The following is a 23,100-nucleotide window of genomic DNA, read 5'->3' as shown; positions in this document are numbered from 1 at the left end:
ATTTATCTTTGCAAAACAGTGGAAGCTTTTGGAGGTATGTCTACAGCTAGTTAAGAGGTTTTAGCATCAGAAAACCTGTGGAATTTAAATGGACCGGGGGAACTCAGGATATTTTTTGTAACAGGAAATGATTAATTTAAAACATACAGAAAAGTAAATACGAGCTGTCAGAAATGTTTCTGTAGAATCATAATCTGTTAAATCTCCATGTCTTATAACTTTAAGTATCCTTTGACCTTTTAAATGTTCACTTAGATATCTTTCTATATTTTCCTTCCTGTGCTTCTCCTAAAATAAATGATTCCCATCATTGTGCATTTTCTTCATCTTTACTTGTCTGTTTAGTCCCTCATAACTTGCAATTTCAGTCCGTTTTAAGCTAGGGTGACCAGAAATATAGACCATATCCTAAATGAGACTATTTCTCAGCTTTATATAGCTGTACTTAAATATTCTCTGTATTGTTGTCATCATTCTATGTCTTAAATACCCTATTGGCTTGACTTTTGTGATCACAACCTCCTATGACAAATCATCCATCACAAGAAACTGTATGAATCCTGTAAACCCTATTATTATGTTTATACTTTCAATTTCCCTGCATTTATCCAATTTTATTTTATTTTCTGGTACCCGTGTTTTCCCATTCATTTATAGTCTACACTTCTTGAGTTCTTGCCTGTCTCTCTGATCCTGATTGACCTAACTGTCTGTCCTCCAATATTTCTTGGTTTTCTACTTGTTCCTTTTTTCAGTTCATAAATAAATGATTCAGCAGAGTCCAAAACTCAGAGACTATCAGAGCAGAAAGTGTCATTTCAGATATTCTTAGGGACTGCAAGCTTAACTTGCATAGAACTGGTGAAATAGTACCACAGTCAACTACCCCTGGGAAACAGTATCTAAACAGAATATTGAGGTGATTTATCATTAAACTTTTGCCCTTAACCGAAACGTTTGTCTGTGTTATGTCCATGTTGATATTTTACCCCTGATCTACGATTATTTTTTTTCTTTTTGTTAGAAGCCTTCTGTGTCAAAAGTCTCTTGGACTATTTTTTAGCTTTATCATCAGGTGCTGTGCATTTCTTTTGACAAGGTAGTTTGGGTGGCAGAAACTCATTGGCATGCAAGTTTAAAATGAGGACTCGGGTTTCTACTGAGCTCTATGTTATGCCACTTGGCCAAACCTATGAAAGTGTACATTATGGCTGTCAGCTCTTAAATTGCCTTATAGGTTTTTCCATAAGAGATTATTGAGACTATTATCTTTAAAGAATACTAGTGCTAGTTAGACTCTTTCAGATTATGCTTTTCTAGGTGTTATGGTTGTTAATTACTTTACCTCCTGCAAATGTTAGAATTACAGTCTTATAATTTCTTATGTTACCTGAGAAGATTTTTCTAAAACCAGGTATTTTCTGCACTTTAAACCCCTTGACACACTTTAAACCAGAGATCAGATGCTTTTAACGTTTCAGTTAAGCCATTCTTAAACTCTTCCTAAACTTGTAAATAAACATCATGCAAACTAAAGTAGGATTTTATGAAGTGGAGTGATAGCTTATTAAGCCAATTTACTTTCCTTGTAAAATGCAGGTAGCCTGCCTTAAATTATATGTTTAGGTGATGAGACATGAAAGTGTCACTGCAGTTTCCTGGCTGCTTCCTAGTCTTGTAAACCACTTTCTTCTTATTATTCAAATATTCTTACTATTATTCAAACAAAAACAGGTCTGGTATAGGGATTGCACCTCATCAGTGAAAGCTGCTGAATAACATTTTCTGAAATTTAGTTTGGTCATATGTTCTTGTTCACTTTTACCGTGACAATACAACAATTCTTTCAGAGATAGCTGGCACATTTGTATCTTCCAATGTGTAAAAGGTTTGCTTTTGTTGTTTGTTTCCTCTTCCTTGCTAGTTTCTTTCCAGTGAAGCTTTCTAAATGCTGTAGTATTTCTAACTTTAAAACATCTCTTGAACTATATTCACTCCTTTCTCTAACTTGTTGTTTTGTTCAGTGATTACATATCTCTTGAGAATCAGTGTGTTTTGAATTAACTGATTTTACTGAAATGTTACTATTTAAACCTTACAGTGACTCTTTAACACCTACCAGATATTTGTCACACAGCTTTAATGGTATTGTGGTAACTGCTTAGTGGTGTGGCACTGTTGCCTCAGTGGCTGCCAGGTGGTATGCAGGACTAATAATGATATTACATACTCTAGAATTTACTGTACCAACAGAGCATCAACTATTTTTTTTTCTCTAGATGTTGAACATTGAGCTGTTTGACCATTTTTATACAGGGAGCTGATGACTAAGGTGTAGGATTTGAATTCTGATGCCTCTGAACTCCCATAGCAGTGTGTGTTGTTTGTCCTGAATTCTTACTTCAAAAGTTGGTAGCATAGACCCACTCATGGGTTTGTTGTCTTTCACGCCAAGTTGTGTAACAGTGTAGATTTGTTGGCGTGGTCTCTTCTCCTCAAAACCTGCAGCTTTACCGAATTCATAGCTTCCTACAGCTCCTGTGCTAGGCCAGATACAGCTCTGCAGGACTCTCTGCCTTGTTACCCAGACTGTGCAAAAGGGTGGATAGTCAGTCTATCGTTACCTTTCCCATTGGCCAGTCTATGTACTCAACAGGGATAAATCAAATGCCTTGTTATCTCAACATAATCCCCTGTAGATTGGTGACTTCATTTGACATGATCTATGGCCGTGCTGTTGTTGGACAACATTTTGCCTATGTTTCCTATTTCATGGCTTGGCAGTGCTAGGTTAATGGTTGGTATTGATGATCTTAAAGGTCTTTTCTACCCTAAATGATTCTATGATTTAAAGTTCACAGACTGCTCAGGCCTTTTCTGAACTCCGTTGACAGTGCTGCATTTGAAAAGAGGAATCATGTTTTTTCCGGTAAACCTTGTTTCACAGCAGATGAAAGGTGGAGACGTGTGGTGGCACCAGCCTGGAGCCTCTGGAACGAACTCATCACAATCTCACTCCAAATCAGGCCATGTGTTACCCATTCTACGTGAAATCCTGATCAGTAGCCTGCTGTGCCACCGCTTTTCTCATACTTCTGGAACAAACCCCTTTCCCCGAAGAACACGTGCCAAGAACTGCCAAGACCCCCTGAGAGAGAGAAGCCATGTTGAGGGGACAGGAGGCACATCAACTCCTGGTTTTAGATCGCACAAGGAAAAAAAAAAAAAAAAAAAAGTAATTCAGTGTCCTTCAAGCAGCACTGAATAAACCATTTGCAATTTAAAAAGCCCAACGCCGTGAAGCTTATAAACAGAACCGAGCACACCCCATCCCTCGCAGCTGCCACTGGAGCCCCCGGGGCGGCGGCAGCGGCCGGGCGAGGCGCCCCCAGGGCGGGCGCGGGACCCCCTTTCTGGTGCTGCAGCCGCGGCCTCGCTGCTTTCCCGAGCTCGGTGGCTCAGGCCGGCGCGGCTGCGGCGCACCAGCACCGCCAGCCCGCCCACGCCTGCCCGGGGCCCGCGGGTGGCCCGGCGGCCGGACCGACAGCCGCCGCGGCGCGGGCGCTGGCCACGGAGCAGGCGCACAGCCCGGCCCCCGCCGCTCCCGGCCCCTGGGCAGCGAAAGATGGCGGCGGCGGTCCGGCTGGGGCGGCGCGGCGTCCGTGGGGGTGCCGCGGCCTGCTTCTCTGGCATCCGGCGGGTAAGGCGCTGCCTGCTCCGGTGGGGCCGAGGGCTGTGGGCCGCCGCCTCCGGGGAGCTCCGCGATCTCCTGCCCCACTGCCCCGCGGGCGCCCTTGTCCCGTCAGAGGGCACGGCGGGTCTCTGCGAGCGGTGCTGCCCGCCGGGCCGGGGCCGCCCGGCCGCCTCACGGCCCCCGCCGCCGCCGCGGGGAGAGCCCTCTCGTCGAAGCGGTGTCGAGGGGTGGCCCTGCCTGGAGGGGAGCCTCGGCTGTTTGGGTTCGGGGGAACAGCCAGGAAACCCCCCGAGGGCGGGGACGACCCCCGGTTCTCCTCAGCTCCCTTCGCAGCCCGCGCCAGCCCTGTCGGCCGCGGAGCCCTGGCTAGAGGGGCGGCCTGTGCGCCGCGGGGCAGCTCCCGCCTCTCCCTTTTCCGTGCGGGCTGTGGAGGCGTTGGTCTCCGCAGCGAAGTTACGCAGTGCGGTGTAGGTAAAGTGGTTTGAATGTTACCGTCCGAACGGTGCCGTGCCTGACTCGTGTGGGTGTTGCTGGAAGCCGTATCCAGCGATTTCTGCCCAGGCACAGGCCTTCTCCCCGGCGGTGGCTTGTCAGCTTCAGAGGGCCGCCTGCAGTAATTTCGTGATTCACTTGGACCCCCTGGGTGAGGGTTGTTTTTTTGGTTTGTTCGTGGGTTTTGTTTGTTTTGAAGCTGTTTCCTGGCTTCTTTATGTCTGTGTTTACACCTGAAGTTTCATTTAAAACCCTGACCTTAGAAAGTGAAATAATTAAACTGAGTAAATCCTGTCATGGAAGCCCCTTGTGCAAGCTACTTATGAGGCAATAGCAGTCTCATGAACAGATTTCTGAATTATGCCAACTTTACTGGCTGCTTGATATGTGACAGTACTTCATTAGTCTTGGTGCAGATTTGCTGTCCGCCCCTGCAGTGGCCTGTTCCCTCATCTTTCTCCCCCGAGCAGGAGAAAAGCTACTTGCACAGTTTCTGTAGCAGTGACCAAGATGAGTGGGCTATGTTTGCAAGTAACAGGTCAGGGAGACACAGTACTGTGTGTGGGTTACCTCCAGTTACGTCCTTGAGACTGGAGGAAGAGGGAGTTCAAATGCCATCTTGATTTGCAGTGTCTGCCATGAGCTGAGGTTCTCTGGAGGGAGCCCTTCTCTCTCCCTGCATTACCCGAAGAGATGTGTTGAGTAGGAACTACTAAGAAAGGCTCAGAAAAGAATATTCGCACCCTCCTTTCCTGGAGCTTTAATAGTATTCTGTGGAGGAAAAAAAAGGTACTCTGTGAAAATATGCAGATTTTTATTTTCATTGGGGGAAAAAAAATAATCAACAGTATTTCACAGACATTTGGTGGCAGATCTGATGTGTAGAATTCTGTTATTTCAGAAAAATCTTGTGAGTCTTTAGATTTTCCATTTGAGCTGCTTGTGTTTCTTAGAATCACCTTTGGTTTATTTTCCTCATTGTGAGAAACTGTAGCTGAAGAGTCCGAGTTCCAGGAAGAATCCCTAAAGTACATTTGCAGCATTGCTTTACTTTCGTGATAATTCTAGCTTTAGTTTCAGCTTTACTTTTATTTTCTTCTACATAGCACCTACCACTCTTCTTCACTCTTTAGTTTTTCTTTCATCATTTCTTTGGAACATGAGCTCTGTTAAATTGGCAGTGTAATTCCATCGTTATTCTTTCTGTTTTCACCTGTGTTACTCATATGCAAATATATTATCACACAGAAGGATTCACATGCACACTTTCTCAGACCAATTTTAAGCTCTGTGAAACCCTCACTCCAGTGCATTGTAGCTGTGGCATGTTCAGATTATTTATTCAGCTACCACTAAAAATGTTATGTCTTAATTTTAGTGTTGAAAATGTTAGTAAATGTAAAAATATTACAACGTATTGTTCTTATTATTTTAAAATAACTTTTCTTCTTCACGTCAACCTGTTGAACAATTGCATGTTTTTATTAACACCACCATACAAGATTAACCATTCATTGTTCTTCCCTAAAATTATACTAGACTTTTTATATTCAGCTAAATACATTAAAGGTTCAAGTACAAATGAGTATTAGAGAAAATAAATATAACTCATACTATCCTAAGTTTTTGTACATCAAATATAGAACGTCTAGTTTTGTCATACTTAGAAGTATTTACAGCTTCAGGTTAAGGTAACACTTACATTCTAAATAATTTGGAAATTTCAGAATTGTTACTGTGATGCTGCTCTCCCAGAGCATTTACTTCAGTATTTAGTTGAGGGCTTGAGTTAGTTCAGTGTTTCAGGATGCCAGAAATATCCTCTTGGCTATTTTTGCTGTGACTTTCTTGGTGACATTACAAATTCGTCATTGCATTAATGGAATGTTTTCTTATTAAAGTGAATCACTAGACGTAGTACTGAAGTGCCCTTGTCTAGTTGGAATGGGAAGTCGAATAGCTCAGATGCTTTACTAGTCTAGTATTAGCTTTTATATGAAGATCCATATGTATAATACAATCTAATAATTCTTGCACTCAGTTTATAGTAAGGCAGTTATGGTTGTTATGTCCACTGTCGTAAGTAAATGTCATCTTGCATAACAGTCCTGTATACAGAAATGAGAAAAAACTAACCTTCCTCTTATTTTCTTTCAGTTTTTCAGCCGTGGGCCAAATGTGCTGCATCAAGACAGCAATGCACCGCAAGCTGCATTCTTTTCACCTCTTCAAAAAGCGATGTTGCCACCAAATACCTTTCAAGGGAAAGTGGCCTTTATAACTGGTGGAGGTACTGGGATTGGCAAAGGGATGACAACAACTTTGTCCAGTTTAGGTGCCGTGTGTGTTATAGCAAGCCGGTAAATATTAATGAACATGTTTTAGAATTTTCATACTGAGTGCTGAAAAGCTCTATTTTCTTTTTCATAATAAATCTTAATTTCTTCTTCATGAACTGGATAAATTTATTCTATTTACTCTGTCTCAGTACACTTTTAAATTATAATGTCATATTGTAAATACCAGAAACTTGCAGATCCATCTACGTATGTCTAATGGTGTAACCAGTGGTACAAAAAAATAAACTAAACACACTTCCATGAAATGTGACAGCAAAATAAACAGCCCAGAATATTATGCATAAATTCAGCTAAAGCCTGAAAGAGAACAAAAATCTGAAATGGCCATTATTGATAATTTTGCATGTATTATTACAGGTGTTCTTGATACAGATTTGCATTGCAATAAAAAATGAAAGCCATTCCTTTTAATTCTTACAACTTTAAAAACAGCCTTGATTTTTCCCTTAATGAAGATGATCTTTCTACAGTTGTTTTAAATAGCACTGCATTAAAGACTGGAAAACCAATCTCATTTTTAATCAAATTAAACATGTGTCATGACATTCATCCAAACAGTGGTTTAGTTATTTAGTTTGAAATCTCAATATGCATGTCTCTTCTAAAATACCAGTACAGTAGTAGCAAAACCTGTTTGTTATGATTATGTACTCAGAATGAAAATATTTTTCCTAGCTTATCACATTTGATCAGCTTGTGTCTTTTACTGTAATAAATCAGAAATTACTTAGATTTAAAGTTTTTTCTCAGAAAGTTAGTGGCTAAGCATAGGGTTTTTTTGTCTTAAAGCTCAGTCAACAACATGTATGTGTGCATGCACCTATTCTAAGTTTAGCTCAATTTGCTTAGAAAAAATAATTAGATTTTATTAATCTGAATTGTAGTTGTATTTAATTGAAATTTAGTGATGTATACTTACTTCTAGGAAGCTTGATGTTTTGAAAGGAACAGCAGAAGAAATTTCTTCTAAAACAGGCAATAAGGTAAATTTTTACAGAATTGTGAATGTGTTGTTATACTTTAAATGGTTATAGGAGTTATATGCATGTACATGCTTCTGTGGGATTGCTTAATTTGTAAGGGATACAGTTTTGAAGTCTTATAACTGCCTTTCCATTATTATCTAGGTTCATGCCATCCAGTGTGATGTGAGAGAGCCAGTTTCAGTTAAGAATGCTGTTGCCGAATTAATCCAAGTGGCAGGACATCCTGATGTAAGTGTTCTAGTGAAAGAACTTCAGTTGTCATTACTCAAAATATTCTGCATAGTAGGTATGAAGAAAATTACTATGATAGAAGGTTAAGGGAATCTAGAGACACTAGACAAAAAGTAGACACTAGATTTCAAGATGAAGCTAATTTCACAGACTGGTCACTATTTCTGTGGTTCTTAAAATACTTTGTGGCCAAATAGACAAAACGTTGTTGTCCTTACTCTGAGGACTAACATTTTCTTTGTAAACAGTACAACTATTGTTATGGGGCTCATTAATTAAGTGAACAGACTATTGCCCTTAAATTCACCTTTTCAGGAGGTTTACCTGTGTTACTACAGAATTACACTTGTTGCTTACTAACAGAATGTCTCACAAATCAGAAATGGAAGTAATCATAAACATCTTCCTTGGTCCTTGCTTAGCTTATTAAAATACACAAAGAAGGTTCCAACTTGAAGACTTAAGTTCTTATAAAATCAAGGGAAAAATATCTTCAGTCAGGCTAAGCATCTGGTTTTTGATAGTTTGACCCAAACCAGAGCTCTTTACATCAGATTTGCTTTGAGAAGGGTGGTCTGGTGGAGTCTGAGCAATGATAGGCACCAAATTCTGATTTGCTTGTTGGAGAAACAACTCGGATTCAGGTAGCTGATGGAAAGTGTGATGAGGATGTTACGGTCAATGTAAAGGAGTCAATGAGATTTAGAAATGGTTACTGTAGATTTAACACTGTCATATATTGTAGATATTTTGCATTCACCAGTAGCTTCCTACAGGCATGGAAGAGAACCTGCCGAGTTCTAAATGTGTTAAGAAGTGGAGAAACTATTTCTCATAGCTGTATGCTATAACAGTGCTATAAAATAAAGCAGCTCACTGTCCTGATTTGTAGACATGATACTCTGGATATTATTTTGACTGTTAGTTACTGCAGTTTTTGGCCAAAGCACATCACAATCTCCAGGTTTTAAGTGTGTCCAGAGAGGGAGGAGACTTCTTCCTGTGTATTGCATTTTTAGTACACCACCAATTTTCTGAATAAATACACCCCATGACCTGGTCTTTACAAGCATTTCCTTTCTCTTTAATTTCACATACTCTGTGTATTTAAGAGTGACTGCACAGTAAGTTGAATATTCGGTTCTTTTTGTCTAGTTTTTCTCTTGGTGACAGACATGACATGTAAGGTTATGAATACTGCAGGCCTGGGTATCCCTGCCACTGTGAGGTGAGATTTCAAAGACAGATCTTAATGGCAGTATCATATTTCTTCTAGCTTTGTTTTGTTCATTCCATCACCAAGATTGTTACTTGCAATTAGAAAGCAATTGTTCTCTTGTCATATGAATTGTTCTGGCAGTCTTACATATCTACGTACTACAAAGATTGTATCATTCCGTCCTTATTTCACTAGTTTTATTATTGTCTTCACTGTATTTATTAAGTGATTCAAGTAACCTTCCCAGTGCCTTGAGGTGTTTGGATTTCACTTTTTTTTCCCCTTCAAACTCTAGGAAGGCCTTTAAATTTTATTTGCCATCTGTATGTATAATTTATGGCTTCAACAAAGTGATTTGTTTTATATTAATGCAGTATGTGCTGTGCTCTGTTTTGTTATTGAAAATTCTAATGTCTTAATTTAGCCCAGAAGTTCTTCAGGACAAAGACTTGTTTTGTGTGCAAATCTACATGAATCTAGGTGCCATTCAATAAGTAATAACTCATTTTATTGCTTCAGCACATTATATTAATATTAAATACACAAGATCCGGCTGCAGAAGTTTTGGTTTAAAAACTGCTTATGTGATGCTTAGTCCTCTTAAAAAAAATAAACAATATCTAACTTGCTAGCTTGAATGGCTAAGCAGATGGTATCGAAAGTATCCTCTGCCTAATTATTGTTTGTAGAAAGGCAACATTGATTTGAAAAAAGTTGTGGGGTTTTTTTTTCTCTCCACCCACCAACCCCACCACCTTGATGGGGATATTTTTACTTTTCTACTTAGAAACACTAAGAAGTTCCTTGTAAATTCTTTGCTTTTCTCTCAGGAAGTTTGTCTTTAGTTAACTTTTAGTTTTTCGGTTTTGTGTTTCAGGTTGTGATAAACAATGCAGCTGGAAACTTTATTTCCCCTTCTGAACGACTTTCTGCTAATGCATGGAAAACAATAACTGATATTGTTCTTAATGGTACTGCTTTTATAACTCTGGAAATCGGAAAGGAGCTCATTAAAGTAAAAAAAGGTATCTTAAACATAAGATAAATGGTAACTAAGCATTTTGATACATTGTTACCTTACCATTATTATAGCCAGTTTTGAGAGTTTGAAAAGGAACACAATTTTTAACAATCTAAATCTTTTCTAGAAAGAAACTTTTTTCAGTAGAAACCCAGTTCAGTAGAACTGGATAGCAATTACTTCATTGTAGAATGTGCCGTTGAAATTGGACCCAGAGGCCATGAAGTTGAATATAAAAATCTGAATGCAGAGTTTGTACTGGTTGTAAAATGTTTTTAAAATTCAGAAAATTAGGTTTTGTGTAAAACATGCTGTTACTTCATTTGAGTCTTCTATATGTTGGTTTCATTGAGCAACTGAACATGTAGCATTTATATAAGTGAACAGCAAGTCAGGATATCACTTTGAATTTTCCTCCTACACTTAAATAAATAAATACCACAGCTGTGGTATTTGATTAATAGCACTAGAGAATATTACCTTTGAGATAATTTGGAAAAAAAATTAAAAATTGAAATAGCTACTAGGTTTTATTTTCCTGGGTATAATTCTTAGTTCTAGACTAGGCAGGAGTGTAATCCACTATTTTACCTTTACCTTAAAAATGTGATAGTTTTTTTTTATATACTGTTTAGCTAAAGATTTACTTAACCAGATTCTTGTCTTTAAGGGAAAGATAATGCATGCTATTTTATGTTACAACATAGATTATATGCAAAGAATTATATGCTTTCATTTTATATTATCTTCTAGTTATGAATCGGAAAACATTGAGCTTAATTTTTGATCTGAATGACATCATCTCAAATAGCATTTAAAAGCAGTGAGGTATATTATGTGCCCTCGCTTCTGAATCTTGTTTTCTAGGTACAGCCACTGTGTTGAAATAATCCTTTTGTATTTGCACTGTATTTCTCCTAACTCCTGAATTAGTTCAATTTCTTCAAAATACCTCTCCGAAAAGTACTCAGTGGGGTTATACTATTTAATGATAACCATATAAAGTTAGTGTTGTTTCAGTAAATCTGTAACAGTTTTGGTCAGTTGAAAAGGTATTTCCCGCATATTTTTTCATGTGCTGCTAAAATATAATTTCCACCATTCTAGTGCTAATATTCCCGCATTAAAAACCTGTCCCCAACTCTGTCTTACTATATCATTGTAGCAAACTATTGTAATAGTTTTATGGTCTTCCAGGTGCATGCAGTAATATGAAATGCAGCTTTAAAAATGCCTTTGCCTCTGCTGCTGTTGAATGAAAAACTACTTTCCTTGCTTCCACCCTTTAAATTCGGCAAAATCCAGGAGTCATTCGCCTTCAGTTTGTTGACTCTCTTCCTTTCAGTTCTAAGCTTCCAAAACATTTTAATTTCTTTTGCTATTACTTGCATGCCTTCTTTCTAGGGGACTCCGTCTGTAAGTAAGGCTTTATTTAAAGCTTTCTTTGAGACATGTTTTTGCAAGTAGATCAAGTGTACTCATTTGTCCTCTTTATTTTCCACCTTCATTTTCTATTTACTTGCTTGGTGTTTTAAGTTTGAATGCAGACCTTAGTTTCTGGAGTGTTGGAGATGCTACTCAATGCAAATATTTTAGAACAGTCTGTGAGGATGCTGGACATCTAGCAGTTACTAAAGCAGTGGTGTATTTTTTAGGTCTGCAGCGTGACCTACAATAAACCTGATTTGGTAAATAATAACAGTGCTCTGCTTTTAGACTTTTAAGTTTGTACCGGTATTTAAAAAGGGATTTGTAATTGCTAGTGTATTATTTATTTATGCACTAAAGTTTTACAAAATGATAGGAGTTAGATATTGTCCGTTTTATGAATATAGGCTTTAGGAGTAAAAATTGTGTATAAGCCGAAGTGTGCTTTAAACTTCAGAACTATACATTTATCAGTCATTCTTCCTTTTGTGTTTAGTCCACCCAACTCACCTCTATTTAACCTGTGTTTTAAAAATTCTGTGGTTTAATTCTGAAAAATGTGTAATTAACAATCAGCTCTAGAAAACTTCAGTTGTTCTGTGTTTTTTGCCTGTGTTAATTTTCCTTTTCAAAGTTCCTCACTGTAGACTAATTTTTTATAAGTATAGTCCATGGCTTTTGGATATCTGCTGGCATTTCTGTCAGTGCTTGTTTATGGTTCTTTTCAATTTCTTTTGTGTAAGAATACTGTAATTTTTTAACTGAGTCTCTACTTCATCATCACATACATTCTATCAGTAACATATATTGTTCTAGAAATATCCCTTGGGTAGCTATTCTAATTAAATTATTTTTAAGATACAGTAACTAGAACAGTTATTTTAGTTACTGTGGCGTAAGTAGTGAACTATCATCCCTTGTCCTCCATTTCCATTAAGTTCATGCTAGTCATTGATCAGATAATTGGAATTTGCAGGCTTCTGTAAAGGAAAGATTGAATAAACAGTTGCAGTTTCCATGTTTTTGCTAAATCTGTTATGAAATATATAAAAGAAAGTGGTCTTTTTATAATACAGTTTATTGTGATAATAATGGGAAAAAGTAATGCAAGTTTAACTGTCATAAGCTCTATTGCAGAAAAAGCTTCTGAAAATTTCTTAAACTTTTTTCCCTGCATAAACTTTAACTCAAGTCTTAAACTGTGTCATTATAAGATTATGCTAATCCTAATTATTAGTGCTGATATTTTTTTTTTTTTTCAGCCAGGAATTGGTGAAATTAGGGCAGATTACCTGGTTGGTGACTACTAGACTAGGGCAGCTTCTAAAAAGACACTGTAAGACCTTAGACCTTCACTCCAGTTAGACTGAGTTGCACATGTAAATTCATTATCAGTAGAAGTCTGAGGGTTTAGACCTTTGGAGCCTAATTAATAGCTATTTATGCTTACATGAAACAACTCTTAACGTTCCTGCAAAAGAGGGAATTGAAATAAAAGGGCTTAAAAGCAAAGCTTCTAAGACTAGATTTTTAAAATATCTTTTTACAACAGGGAGTGAAATGGCATCCCAAACACTTGAGCTGCAAACTTTATTCTCACTGAGGTTGCGTTTCTCTTAAGTTCAGAGTTTGTTCTTCATGCATTTTTTCCTTGTTTGGTGTGGGGTCTCTTTAAAATGTTTTTGCAACTTCCAGGAGCAGCATTCCTGGCTATTACAACAATTTATGCAGAGAGTGGTTCAGGATTTGTGTTGCCAAGCGCCTCTGCCAAAGCTGGTGTAGAAGCAATGAGCAAGTGAGTAATACAGCAAAATGTGTGTTCTGCTTTCCACGTCCCTGAGATAGGGTAATGAGTCTGTAAAAATTGAGGTAGTTGGTATAGTCCTGCTATTCCATTTCATAAGAGAACCTTCCATCCTCCAGTATCCTACCAAGAAATTGTATAGTGACAGGTTCTTACAGAAGGAAGCCTTAACTGCTATTATTATGACAATTTTTATCACAAGGATGAGCTGAGGACAAGTGGAACTACTTCTTTCAGCAATAGCAAGTTCCAAAGTTTAAATTACAGAGAGTTAGTAATCAGATTCTCATACCTTCCACTTTTTTCTCTCTCAGGAAAAGTGCTTATATTTAGGTGGAGTATACTGTTGCTTTGCCTGTCTAGTTTCGTAAAGAAATGATTTCCTGTCACTATTTTAAATTAAGGTCTGCAGTTACACTCAATTCAGAAATGTGGTGTATCCACATTACTCAGCAAACAAAAGGATTTCTAACATTATTAACTATAGGGCAGTCCTTCATAGCAAATAGATCCTCCTCTGCACTTTTGCAGAAGAAATTAAATAGTTTGGCAGCCTTTTAGTAATTAGAATTCTTTATCCAGAAAAAAATGAGGGAATGTGTGATGGTCTTGATTTCTGTTCTACAGAGCTATAACTGAAATGTGTACTTTTAAGAGACTTTGACCAAGCTAATTCATTCACTGCAGTAGGTGATCTATCTGAAGTACTGCTTATGCAGGGAAAACATTGCCATAAAGTAAAATTATTCTACTGGTCCCACTTCAAAATGTAATATCTGTTCTGTGTTATTTCAAAGCATCTAGTGTGAAAGCTATATTGAAAATGTTAGAAATGTGTACTTGTGGGATAGTCTAAATTACCAGAGAAAGATGGTGGCCTAACAGTTGTTTGTCAAGGAGTTTAGGTGCCAAAATCACCTGTGTAATTTGTGAGAGAGAAAGAATTGCTCCATAATACTGCTTTGTTTATGATGCACCTATTAATCCTGTGTACCCTGTATTTGTGAATGTGATTTTGGTTTTTTTTTCCCTCTGAACTGTTTTTGTTAGGAACAAAAAAAAAATACAAGTAGAAATGCCTTTTTCAGAAAAAGTCTAGTATTTACATGTTTGATTCAGGGGTTTTTTGTGTGAATAGCATTATTAAGTACTGCGTTTAAAATACTGATTCATTCTGTTAATGAATTTTTAGGTCTCTTGCGGCTGAGTGGGGTAGATATGGCATGAGATTCAATGTGATTCAACCAGGTCCAATAAAAACAAAGGTACGTAGCATGAAGTGAAACACAGCCTTGAATATGCTTTGTAGTACAATCTTAAGATAGTCTAACCTTTTCTGTAACTGCTAAATTCAAGTATGATTTCCTTGGCAGTCAAGACTGTGCTGGAATATTGAACACACTACCTCTCAGTTCTTCGGTAAAATAGAATTTCTTGAACTTCTGAAACCTGCCACTGTCCCTTCTACTACACTAGTATAAATGAAACCTTTTTTTAGTGTTTCAAAGAAATTATTTATCAAAATATTTAATGTTGATTCTTATCAACTGTACATAACTAGCTTGTCAAGTGAAATGAATTCTTACACTTGGTGGAGTAAAAGTGCCTAATTTCTGCCTGAACTCATTTTTAAACAAAACATCAATTCAAAAATTTCAGAATCCCTTTTAGGTGTATGAGAACAGAATCTCACTAGCTTTGTTGAAAATCACAACACTAGGAAGAGAAAACTAAGTCAGCAAGGAAATGTGAAGCTTTGATGTGAGTGAAAAGGAGGACTGGAGGGTTTGAAGGAAATAATCCAGACCAGCGGTAACAGGAAGAAAAAAGACAGCAGAAAAAAGAGGAGAGGGGAGGATCGATTTCACATTGAATCAAAATATTACAATTGTGAGCAGTAACTGCTAATAATGTTATTACTACTACCTGTAAAAAGTTTCACAGTTGGTTTTGCTGATGTTTTGGGGGTAGGGGTGCAGAGTTGCTTCTTTTTTTTTTTTTTTTTTTTTCTTTTCTTTCTTCCTCTTGCAGTATTAGATGCTACACTGGACAGCTCAGTTTTACCTTTTTTGACTTTAAAGAAAGATAAGTGGTGGTGTCAGCAGGGCTGTAAGAATGCTGAAACGACATTACAGGGTGAGACCAGAGGTTCTCCAGGTCTTGTATCTGGTGGATTTTTAGGCCAGAGCAGAAAAACATTTAATGATATTTCTTCTTTATGTCGCTAGCCTCTGGCAGTCTATGGTCCAGGGAGTTTGATACAGTTGTTATCTCTTCATGTTGTAATCATCTTGGTGGATCTCTTTTCTTCCATTAGTTCGTCCTGTTCCTTTTTGAATCCATATAAACTTTTGGTATCCACTATATCACATGGCAAGATCATTTTAATTTATAGATTCTCATAATTTGTGGCAAGTTAACTGCTTTAAACGTCAGTGTTGCTACCTCCTGTTAATGTTTCTTATTTCAAATAGTAGTGTATATTCCACTTGAGGTATATGTGTTCTTCATAAAGTACTAGTTTTGTCATACTGGTTCCAAGTTAAAATTCCCTTGAAAGCATAAAAAGGCAGACTGGCTTTACTTAAAACAGCATATTGAAAAATCAAGGCTTTCTACATTTCTGTCTTTTAAAAAAAACCTGTTGTAAGTCATGATAGGAAAAAACCCAAGCATAGAAGCACAATACTGTTAAGCTTATAAACTGGCATTTAAAAATATGGCAATAGAAGACTTAAATGGCATGAATACAACTACAATTATATAAATTAGTGTGCTTTAACTCGTAACTTAACAGGAATGTTACTAATATGTTTCTGATTTTGCCTAAGGAGGTTTTTTCTTTGTGGAGGAGCCAGGAAGAACAAAAAACCTCTTCTATTTCCCATGCCATTCTAAGCTATTAAAATACTAAAACATCCAGTGACTTCATTTAGTTCTAGCCATTGCTGCAATATAACTGAACTTTTTTTTTTCTTTTCATTATTACTTACTTTGTCATGTATAATTTATTTCTGTCACTTTCTGGATCCTCTTCTCCTGGCATTCCTCTCCCCTGTCCATGCAGCACATTGCTTATTTCCTCAAGTGTTTATCAAGGGTGTCTGGGAATCAAAGATCATTAACCCCTTTTGTTTTTCATAGATGATTATCCAAAACATGTTAAATTCCAGCTTATCATCCTCAGTAGATGCATGTCAGCGCAACAGAGATTGTTTTCTGTTTCTTACTTTCTTCTTTTCCCTCATACTGACACAAAGAAGGTGTAGACAGTTTACTCGTAAATGTTAACTTCCGTATTGTTTATGTGGAGTCAAATCTCTGTTGGGTTTTAATTTCTGATGTAGTTACAACTTTTTTTAAAAAAAAAATGTTTCTCTTAATTCTCAGGGTGCTTTTAGCCGCCTTGACCCGACAGGCTCATTTGAGAAGAAACTTATTGAGAGGATTCCCTGTGGTCGTCTGGGAACTGTAGAAGAAATAGCAAATCTTGCTGCCTATTTCTGCAGTGACTATGCAAGCTGGGTTAATGGAGCAGTGAGTTTTCGTTGATCTTGTTTATACAATTAACCTAAACAATGGTCTGAGTTTTGATGATATTTTTTTAAAGCCCTGGTTTCAGAAATGGAAAAAAAACCCCTGATAATTATTCTTTAAAAGAATTATTAACATTTTAATTGTACTGCATGGCGTAGTCCCTTTAAAAAGAACTTTCAGAAGTGATTGAATTACATTATTTTGAGCATGTTTTTTTCTGATCCAAATTAATACAATTTACTTTCACAATTCATAATAGGAGAAGGCTACAGAAACCCCACTATTACTAAATATACTGCTTATGCTTTTTCTAGGTTATTAGAATGGATGGTGGAGAATATGTTTCTATGGCAGGAGAATTCAATGATTTGAAGAAGGTATTAAATTCCTTGCATGCTATTTTCCTTTCAAACAGTTATTTATATGTGTAATTATTATATGGAATTCCAATAAAATGTTCTTTTTTTTTATTAGGTTACCAAAGAGCAGTGGGATATGATGGAAGCAATGATTAGAAAAACAAAAGGCTCTTAAAGTACATAACTATATGGTGGAGATTTTTGGAAATGAACCACTACTTTTTCATGAATACTTAGAAATAACCAATAGAAAAATAGTTTAAAAATCTTTTGTATGGTAATTTCAATAAAGTATTTTGAAATAGTCATATTTTGAATATAGTATGTATATTTATCCCATCTACAGTCTATTCTGTTGCTAATGGTGAGCAACAGTTGTTCACTGAAATGTTATTGTTCTTTAGATTGTCATATATAGCCATGCCATGCTCTACAGTTAGGTGGCCAGGTTTTTAATGTTTCCGAGGATTCTTTTTGTTTTTCTCAGATACATGCAAGTATCTCTTAATATTGTAATTCCAATAGCATTTCAGGACTATAACTGTTAATCTGAGAAAAACTAAGAAATTCAGTCATAATCTTCACACTTCAGTAATGTCCTACACTTGCAAATAACAAAGTTTCAAGTTACCAGTTTGACTACGTACACTTGAGATAGGATGTAACTCCTGTGGTTACTTAAAAAATCTTGAAAGACATAACCAACTTGTTCTCATCTCTTGGTGACATTTTCAGTCTGTTGTTTTATGCTGAACTTTAAAAATGGCATTTAAAGACTAGCAATACCTTTCTAAGGAGCTTGCTCTTTCTCATGATTAAGTTAATGTTCTTGTAAATTAGAAACTAAAAATCATTTGCTGTTAATGTGTGTGTGACTAGGGGAGTCTCTCTGTAAAAAAAAAAAAAGTTTACTTAAGACTAGTAAAGTATATCAGTAAATCAGAACTGAAAGCGTTGAAACCTCATTGGCTTAGATTTACAGAAATCCTAGGTTTCATTTCCATTCACAAACTAAAGTACTAAAGGAGTTTTAAGGTGGGATTACCTCTGAATCTAGTCAGTTTATCCATCCTAAATGAGCAGATGATTAAAAAACCCAAAAATCCCAAACAAAGAAAAAACAAACAAACAATGTTTATTGCTGTCCCTCTTTTAGTATTAATACATTTGCCAGATTAGGGAGTTGCCAGTTGTGTGTCCTCCCTGCTTCAAACTATGGGATGGAGCTCTTAAAAGAAATTTAACCTCCTTTGGCCTTTGAGGCCTGAAATCCATGTTTTTTTCTTTTTTAATTGTTTAACCTGAGCCCCAGACGATCCACACATACAAGCATGGATATAGCTGTATGTGCTTTGAAATTGATACAGTGGTTTAAGAGTCAGTAATATAGAACCAATTTGAGGATGTCTCCCTTCAAGTGCTGGCAGCAATCTTGTCACTACCCACACTTCAGGCTGTACTTATATATGCCAGCGTCTGACTTTGAAACCATTTGATTGCCTTAATACAAAGGTGTAGTAAGCTAATATATGTTCCGTTGAAAGGGTGGACTATATTAGTGCAGGTTTCCATATGCCAGCTTTCTCCTGAGAGTAATGGTCCTATGGGGAATTGAACAGTATCTGTGCCACTGATAATAAAATAAAGCAAATGTGTTTATCATAGCAGCCTTCAAGGTGTCACTTGAGCATAATCTAAAGCTTTTTTTTTTATAGCATCTTGGGTTTTGGTAGGTCTACTGTCAAGATCAAATTCTGACATATCCATGTCTTTTCCCCAAAAGGTGATTTAATTGAGAAGTTAGGCACCTATATACTGTTCTTTGCTTGTTGTCCTTTGCGTGTGCTTAAATTTTCTGTTTGTATGGCACACAGTTGCGTGTAAGGCTTTGACACTCGGAAAAAAAAATATATTTCAGAAAAAAATCCAAAGGTACGCTTGTGAACTGCAGTATGATCAAGTATTTCTCCGTGGTATTTTGTAGGGTATCCTCTGGAGATGGGCTGTCAGTAAATATAAGTTCCCACTGGTCTCTTGCAGTCGTGGGGGTGTACAACTTTTACTACGGGAAGGTTTGTCATGTGGTTGAATTATTGGACTGAGATTGAAGAGAATCATGTTCAGTCTCCAACATTGTCACAGGCTTTGTGTGACCTCAAGTTATTTCTCTTGTATCTGAACAGCAGGGCAGGTATGCTTTTCAGCATTCCCTCAGGAACTGGTCATCTGAAGCAGGGAGACTGGCACATTTCATCTAGCTCAGGTCCTGTGTGTGGCACAGGTGGGAAAGATCAAGGCAAGAGGCACATTCCCAGTCTTAGGATCAAGTCTATACTTGGCTTTGGAGGCTAGAGAGCACTGCTGGCTGCCACATACTCATCCATCTCTCTTCCCTGCATATAAAATAGTAATAACAATACTTTTTTTTTTAATCTCTCATACATTTTTACATAATCCTACATGTTATTTAGTGTATATTTTAGATACTGAAAGCAGAAGCATTTTTTGGTGGGGATAGCGTGAGATGGAAAAGGGAGGGACAAAGGAAAAAAGGGAGATAAGCCTAGCTCAGCTACAATTATTTTTTTTCCAGATATTTCAGCAGTAGGTAGTGTGGTGCTCAGATGTAATATCTACTGACATAGTAAATGCCAGAAATCCATTATGTGGCTTTAAACACTCCGAGCCACTATTCGTTGGCTCAACCACGACTGCTTGTAGATGTCCTTTGTTTAGAAAGTAAGCTTCACAGACCTCAGTTAGAAATGTTTCTTTTCCACAGCAAAAGGCAGTGCGTTCCTATGCAAAAATACTTTCACAGTTTAAAATTAATACTGGTTCTTGACCGAAAATTAAAAATGAGAAGGTCTTTGTCTTTCCTTCATTGCTTTACTCATCAGAGAGATTCAGGCCAACTTTGCATCTAGGAGAAACTCACTTTAATTCATAGTGAATCTTTCAGGGACTGAAGCTGTTTTCTGAACAGTCAGAGTTACTGGAAAATGTAATTTAAGGGGGAGGGGATTGCTTAATTGAATAAAATCAGAATGTTGAAGGGAGGTCTCTTAAAGCCTGTCTTATAGGTAGATACTGGGTATTTATTCAATAACAGAACATTTTTATCACTTGCAGAAACAGGTATTGCTTCCAAAGTATCTTCCTTCTACCGGTTTACTGTCCATGACTGAATGAATTATTAATTTTAAAGTGACAACAAAACATTTTTAAAGCATGCTATTCAGTGATAGAACCAGAAAGCACATTTTAAATTTTAATGAGCATCTATAATAAGAGTAATCTATTTTATCTTACCTATGCCAATAACATTCATTTCAAACTATGCAAGTTAGTTGCTTTTAGATTCTTCTCTCTTGACAAGATGTATACAATGTGTTGATGCAGGTTTTAGAAATGACATGTAATGTTTTGGAGAGATACATATTATTAGCTAGTTTATAAAATATTTCCTAATATGTACACTTAGTTCAGTGAAAAAACTTAACTCTGATGTAGCCATCCACTTTTGCAGAAGAATGGAATAGTCTGGCTTGGATTAATTTTCCTCATTAAAATTATTGTTAGACTTGTTAGGGGCAGGAGAGGAATGTCCCTATGAAGAAGTGAATCTGGAACATCTCAAGTTGTTATTACATGTGTGCTTATCCAAGTACAATTGCATTGCTTGTTACTGAGTTAGCCACACATGACATCTGAACTCGGGAAGAGGACAAGAGAAAGCAGCTTTATAGCGACTGCCTAACCCAGGTGGTGTCTGGCTTGGCAGTTCCAAAGGAACCTGTTCCTAAATGTCCATGAGGATGAGACTGTCCTGAAAGATACGTAAAACACCCCTAAAACCTGAGAGGTACCCAAGCTGTAAGCATGTTGTGCAGCTGTGTGTTGTGCACGCTTGTTGCAGACTGACATAAAGCATAGTTATCACATCTACTTTATTCCAAACATAGCAAAAATGGTAGGAGATGCTATCCACATTAAGCACGCTGTCTTACGCTGACACATTTGCCCTGAGATTATTACATTCCTGACCTTGCCTTAGACTGCCAGTGAACCACAATGTACAGGGGAGTGTGAAACAAGTATGGCGTTGCAGCGTAATAATTTTATGGAGAGGAAATTAAAAGGACAAGAAAACATGATGGTATATGTTGGGGATTGTGAAAGGAATCAGTAGTGTTGCAGAGGTAATTTAATTCTCACGGATCACAAGGAAAACTTTCCTTGACTCCAAATACCTTGTTTAAAATACTTTTGCATGACCCATCAGTCAAAGCTGTTACCGTTTCCATGAACTCAACTTCGAGACACTCACAAAGGAAGATTCATTGTCTGTTTTCAACTGAAAAGTACATCTTGTCTGCTTGATTAAATCTTGAATCACCCTTATTTCAGCTGATGATCTACTGTCTTTGAACCTGTCTGTTACAATTTCTTACATTAATTTTGTGCTGTAAAAGTGGTATTGTATTATAGCAGAGGCTTATAAACAAGTTAGGAAAATCATTTGAGGTTGCAAATGAAAGAGATTAGTTGTATTACCTCTGTACTGTGATACCAGAGCTGCTGTCAATCTTTGGTTCTCCTCTTTCTGCGAATTCCCTCCTTTTGAATATTTCAATTCCTGTTGAGAATATTGCTGGTATTTACCAATTCAAGAATCTGCTTTACAAGCAGAAGATGACAGTGAGGGAACTGCGGATTCCTACCTGTTGATACTGGCTTCCAAGTTCGTTGGCACATGACCTGCTCACTTACCTTTACTTCTTTTCGTGTGCTGATAACACATAAGTAAAGACACAGAATTGCAAGGAAATCTTTACCTTTGTGTAACTGCACAGAGCATATCGTCTTGTAACTTCTAAACTGTAACCCCATTGTAACTGAGGTAAACCGCCCAGTCTTTTATGTGATAATATAATGTGCAGTAAAATAAAATGGTCTTTGGGATTTCGGTGCGTTGGCCTGCTTTTAATTGGTCCAGAACAACTTCAGTTGATTTCATAGGGATTTGGAGGTGTTCAGCACTTGAGAAAATCAGGCCACGTATGTTTAATGGGTGCCTAAATATGGGTCCTGGGCATCCTCGTAGACACAGCAAGTAGGTGTGGATTTCAGTATGCCTCCACAACCAGCGATTATAACCATGGTTATGATGAGGGCTTAGTATAAATGCGTAAGATGCCAAATGGAAATTAATCGGAAAAAGCAAACATCTAATGAAACAGACTTAATCCTAGTTTAAATGGAGTTTAGCAGCAGCGTGTGCGTATTTTGTGGGATGACGTTCATTTTACATAAAAGCACTGCTGCTTGTCAGCATCCTGATCTGTATTTGACATCGGCACATGGGATATGCTGTTTAGAAATTCTGTAAGCTTGTGTGGGTAATCTTTTCAAAGATGTGTATCTAAGTTGTAAATAGGGAGGATTAGACCGGTGCTATGATACTGCACATTAACTGCTGGGGATAGAACAATGCAGCAGTAAACAAAGGCCAAATCGCTTGCCTGAAGGCCTGTGTTCGGTTGTAATTAAATCATCAGTGAGAATTGGTATGATATTCTCCGTAATGTGTATCACAGGTGCCAGCTGGGCAGTGTGGGTGGTTTCGGATCGGGTGAGGCCCCTAAGGTGCGCTGCTGTGCTGTGAGGTGGGCACAGCTGGAAGCAGGCACGCACTCTGCCTGAGCTGGTACTCTTAACATTTACATCCATCAGCAAACACTGCATTTAGAATGCCAAAGGTTTTTGAAGGGCCTAATAGTTGCTGTTATTTTTTTTTTTTCCTATCAGTCTTAGTAATGCTCTCTTGTGCTTTAAAATTAGTAGAAAACCACCTTCTTTGATTGGAACACTGAGCACTGTGTTAAATTTTAATCTGTACACACTTAAACTAGAATGGGCTAAAATTTTTTACAACGTACTAGTTTATAATTTGTAGGACAGTAGTT

The 23,100-nt window shown here is 37.5% G+C and overlaps 1 protein-coding gene across 1 annotated transcript; it reads left to right on the top strand.

Moving 5' to 3' along the window:
• The first annotated feature begins 3,542 nt into the window (after positions 1 to 3,542).
• Positions 3,543 to 17,439, top strand: DECR1 (2,4-dienoyl-CoA reductase 1). Its single transcript, XM_056331880.1, has 10 exons — positions 3,543 to 3,700; positions 6,344 to 6,546; positions 7,472 to 7,529; positions 7,674 to 7,760; positions 9,860 to 10,007; positions 13,127 to 13,226; positions 14,428 to 14,500; positions 16,626 to 16,772; positions 17,087 to 17,149; positions 17,247 to 17,439. The coding sequence occupies exons 1-10, from the start codon at positions 3,626 to 3,628 to the stop codon at positions 17,304 to 17,306; spliced, it is 1,014 nt and encodes a 337-aa protein (XP_056187855.1). The 5' UTR covers positions 3,543 to 3,625; the 3' UTR covers positions 17,307 to 17,439.
• The last annotated feature ends 5,661 nt before the right edge of the window (positions 17,440 to 23,100 follow it).

Source organism: Falco biarmicus, chromosome 3, assembly GCF_023638135.1.
Source record: "Falco biarmicus isolate bFalBia1 chromosome 3, bFalBia1.pri, whole genome shotgun sequence".
Classification (NCBI taxonomy): domain Eukaryota; kingdom Metazoa; phylum Chordata; class Aves; order Falconiformes; family Falconidae; genus Falco; species Falco biarmicus.
This window is presented reverse-complemented; position numbering and strand designations above follow the sequence as displayed.

What these genes read in the sequence shown, in the direction of transcription:
- DECR1 (XM_056331880.1), top strand. Translation starts at nt 3,626, where the DNA reads ATGGCGGCGGCGGTCCGGCTGGGGCGGCGCGGCGTCCGTGGGGGTGCC. An exon ending in GGTGTAGAAGCAATGAGCAA is followed by an intron (nt 13,227 to 14,427) that starts GTGAGTAATACA and finishes ATGAATTTTTAG; the next exon opens with GTCTCTTGCGGCTGAGTGGG. An exon ending in AATTCAATGATTTGAAGAAG is followed by an intron (nt 17,150 to 17,246) that starts GTATTAAATTCC and finishes TTTTTTTATTAG; the next exon opens with GTTACCAAAGAGCAGTGGGA.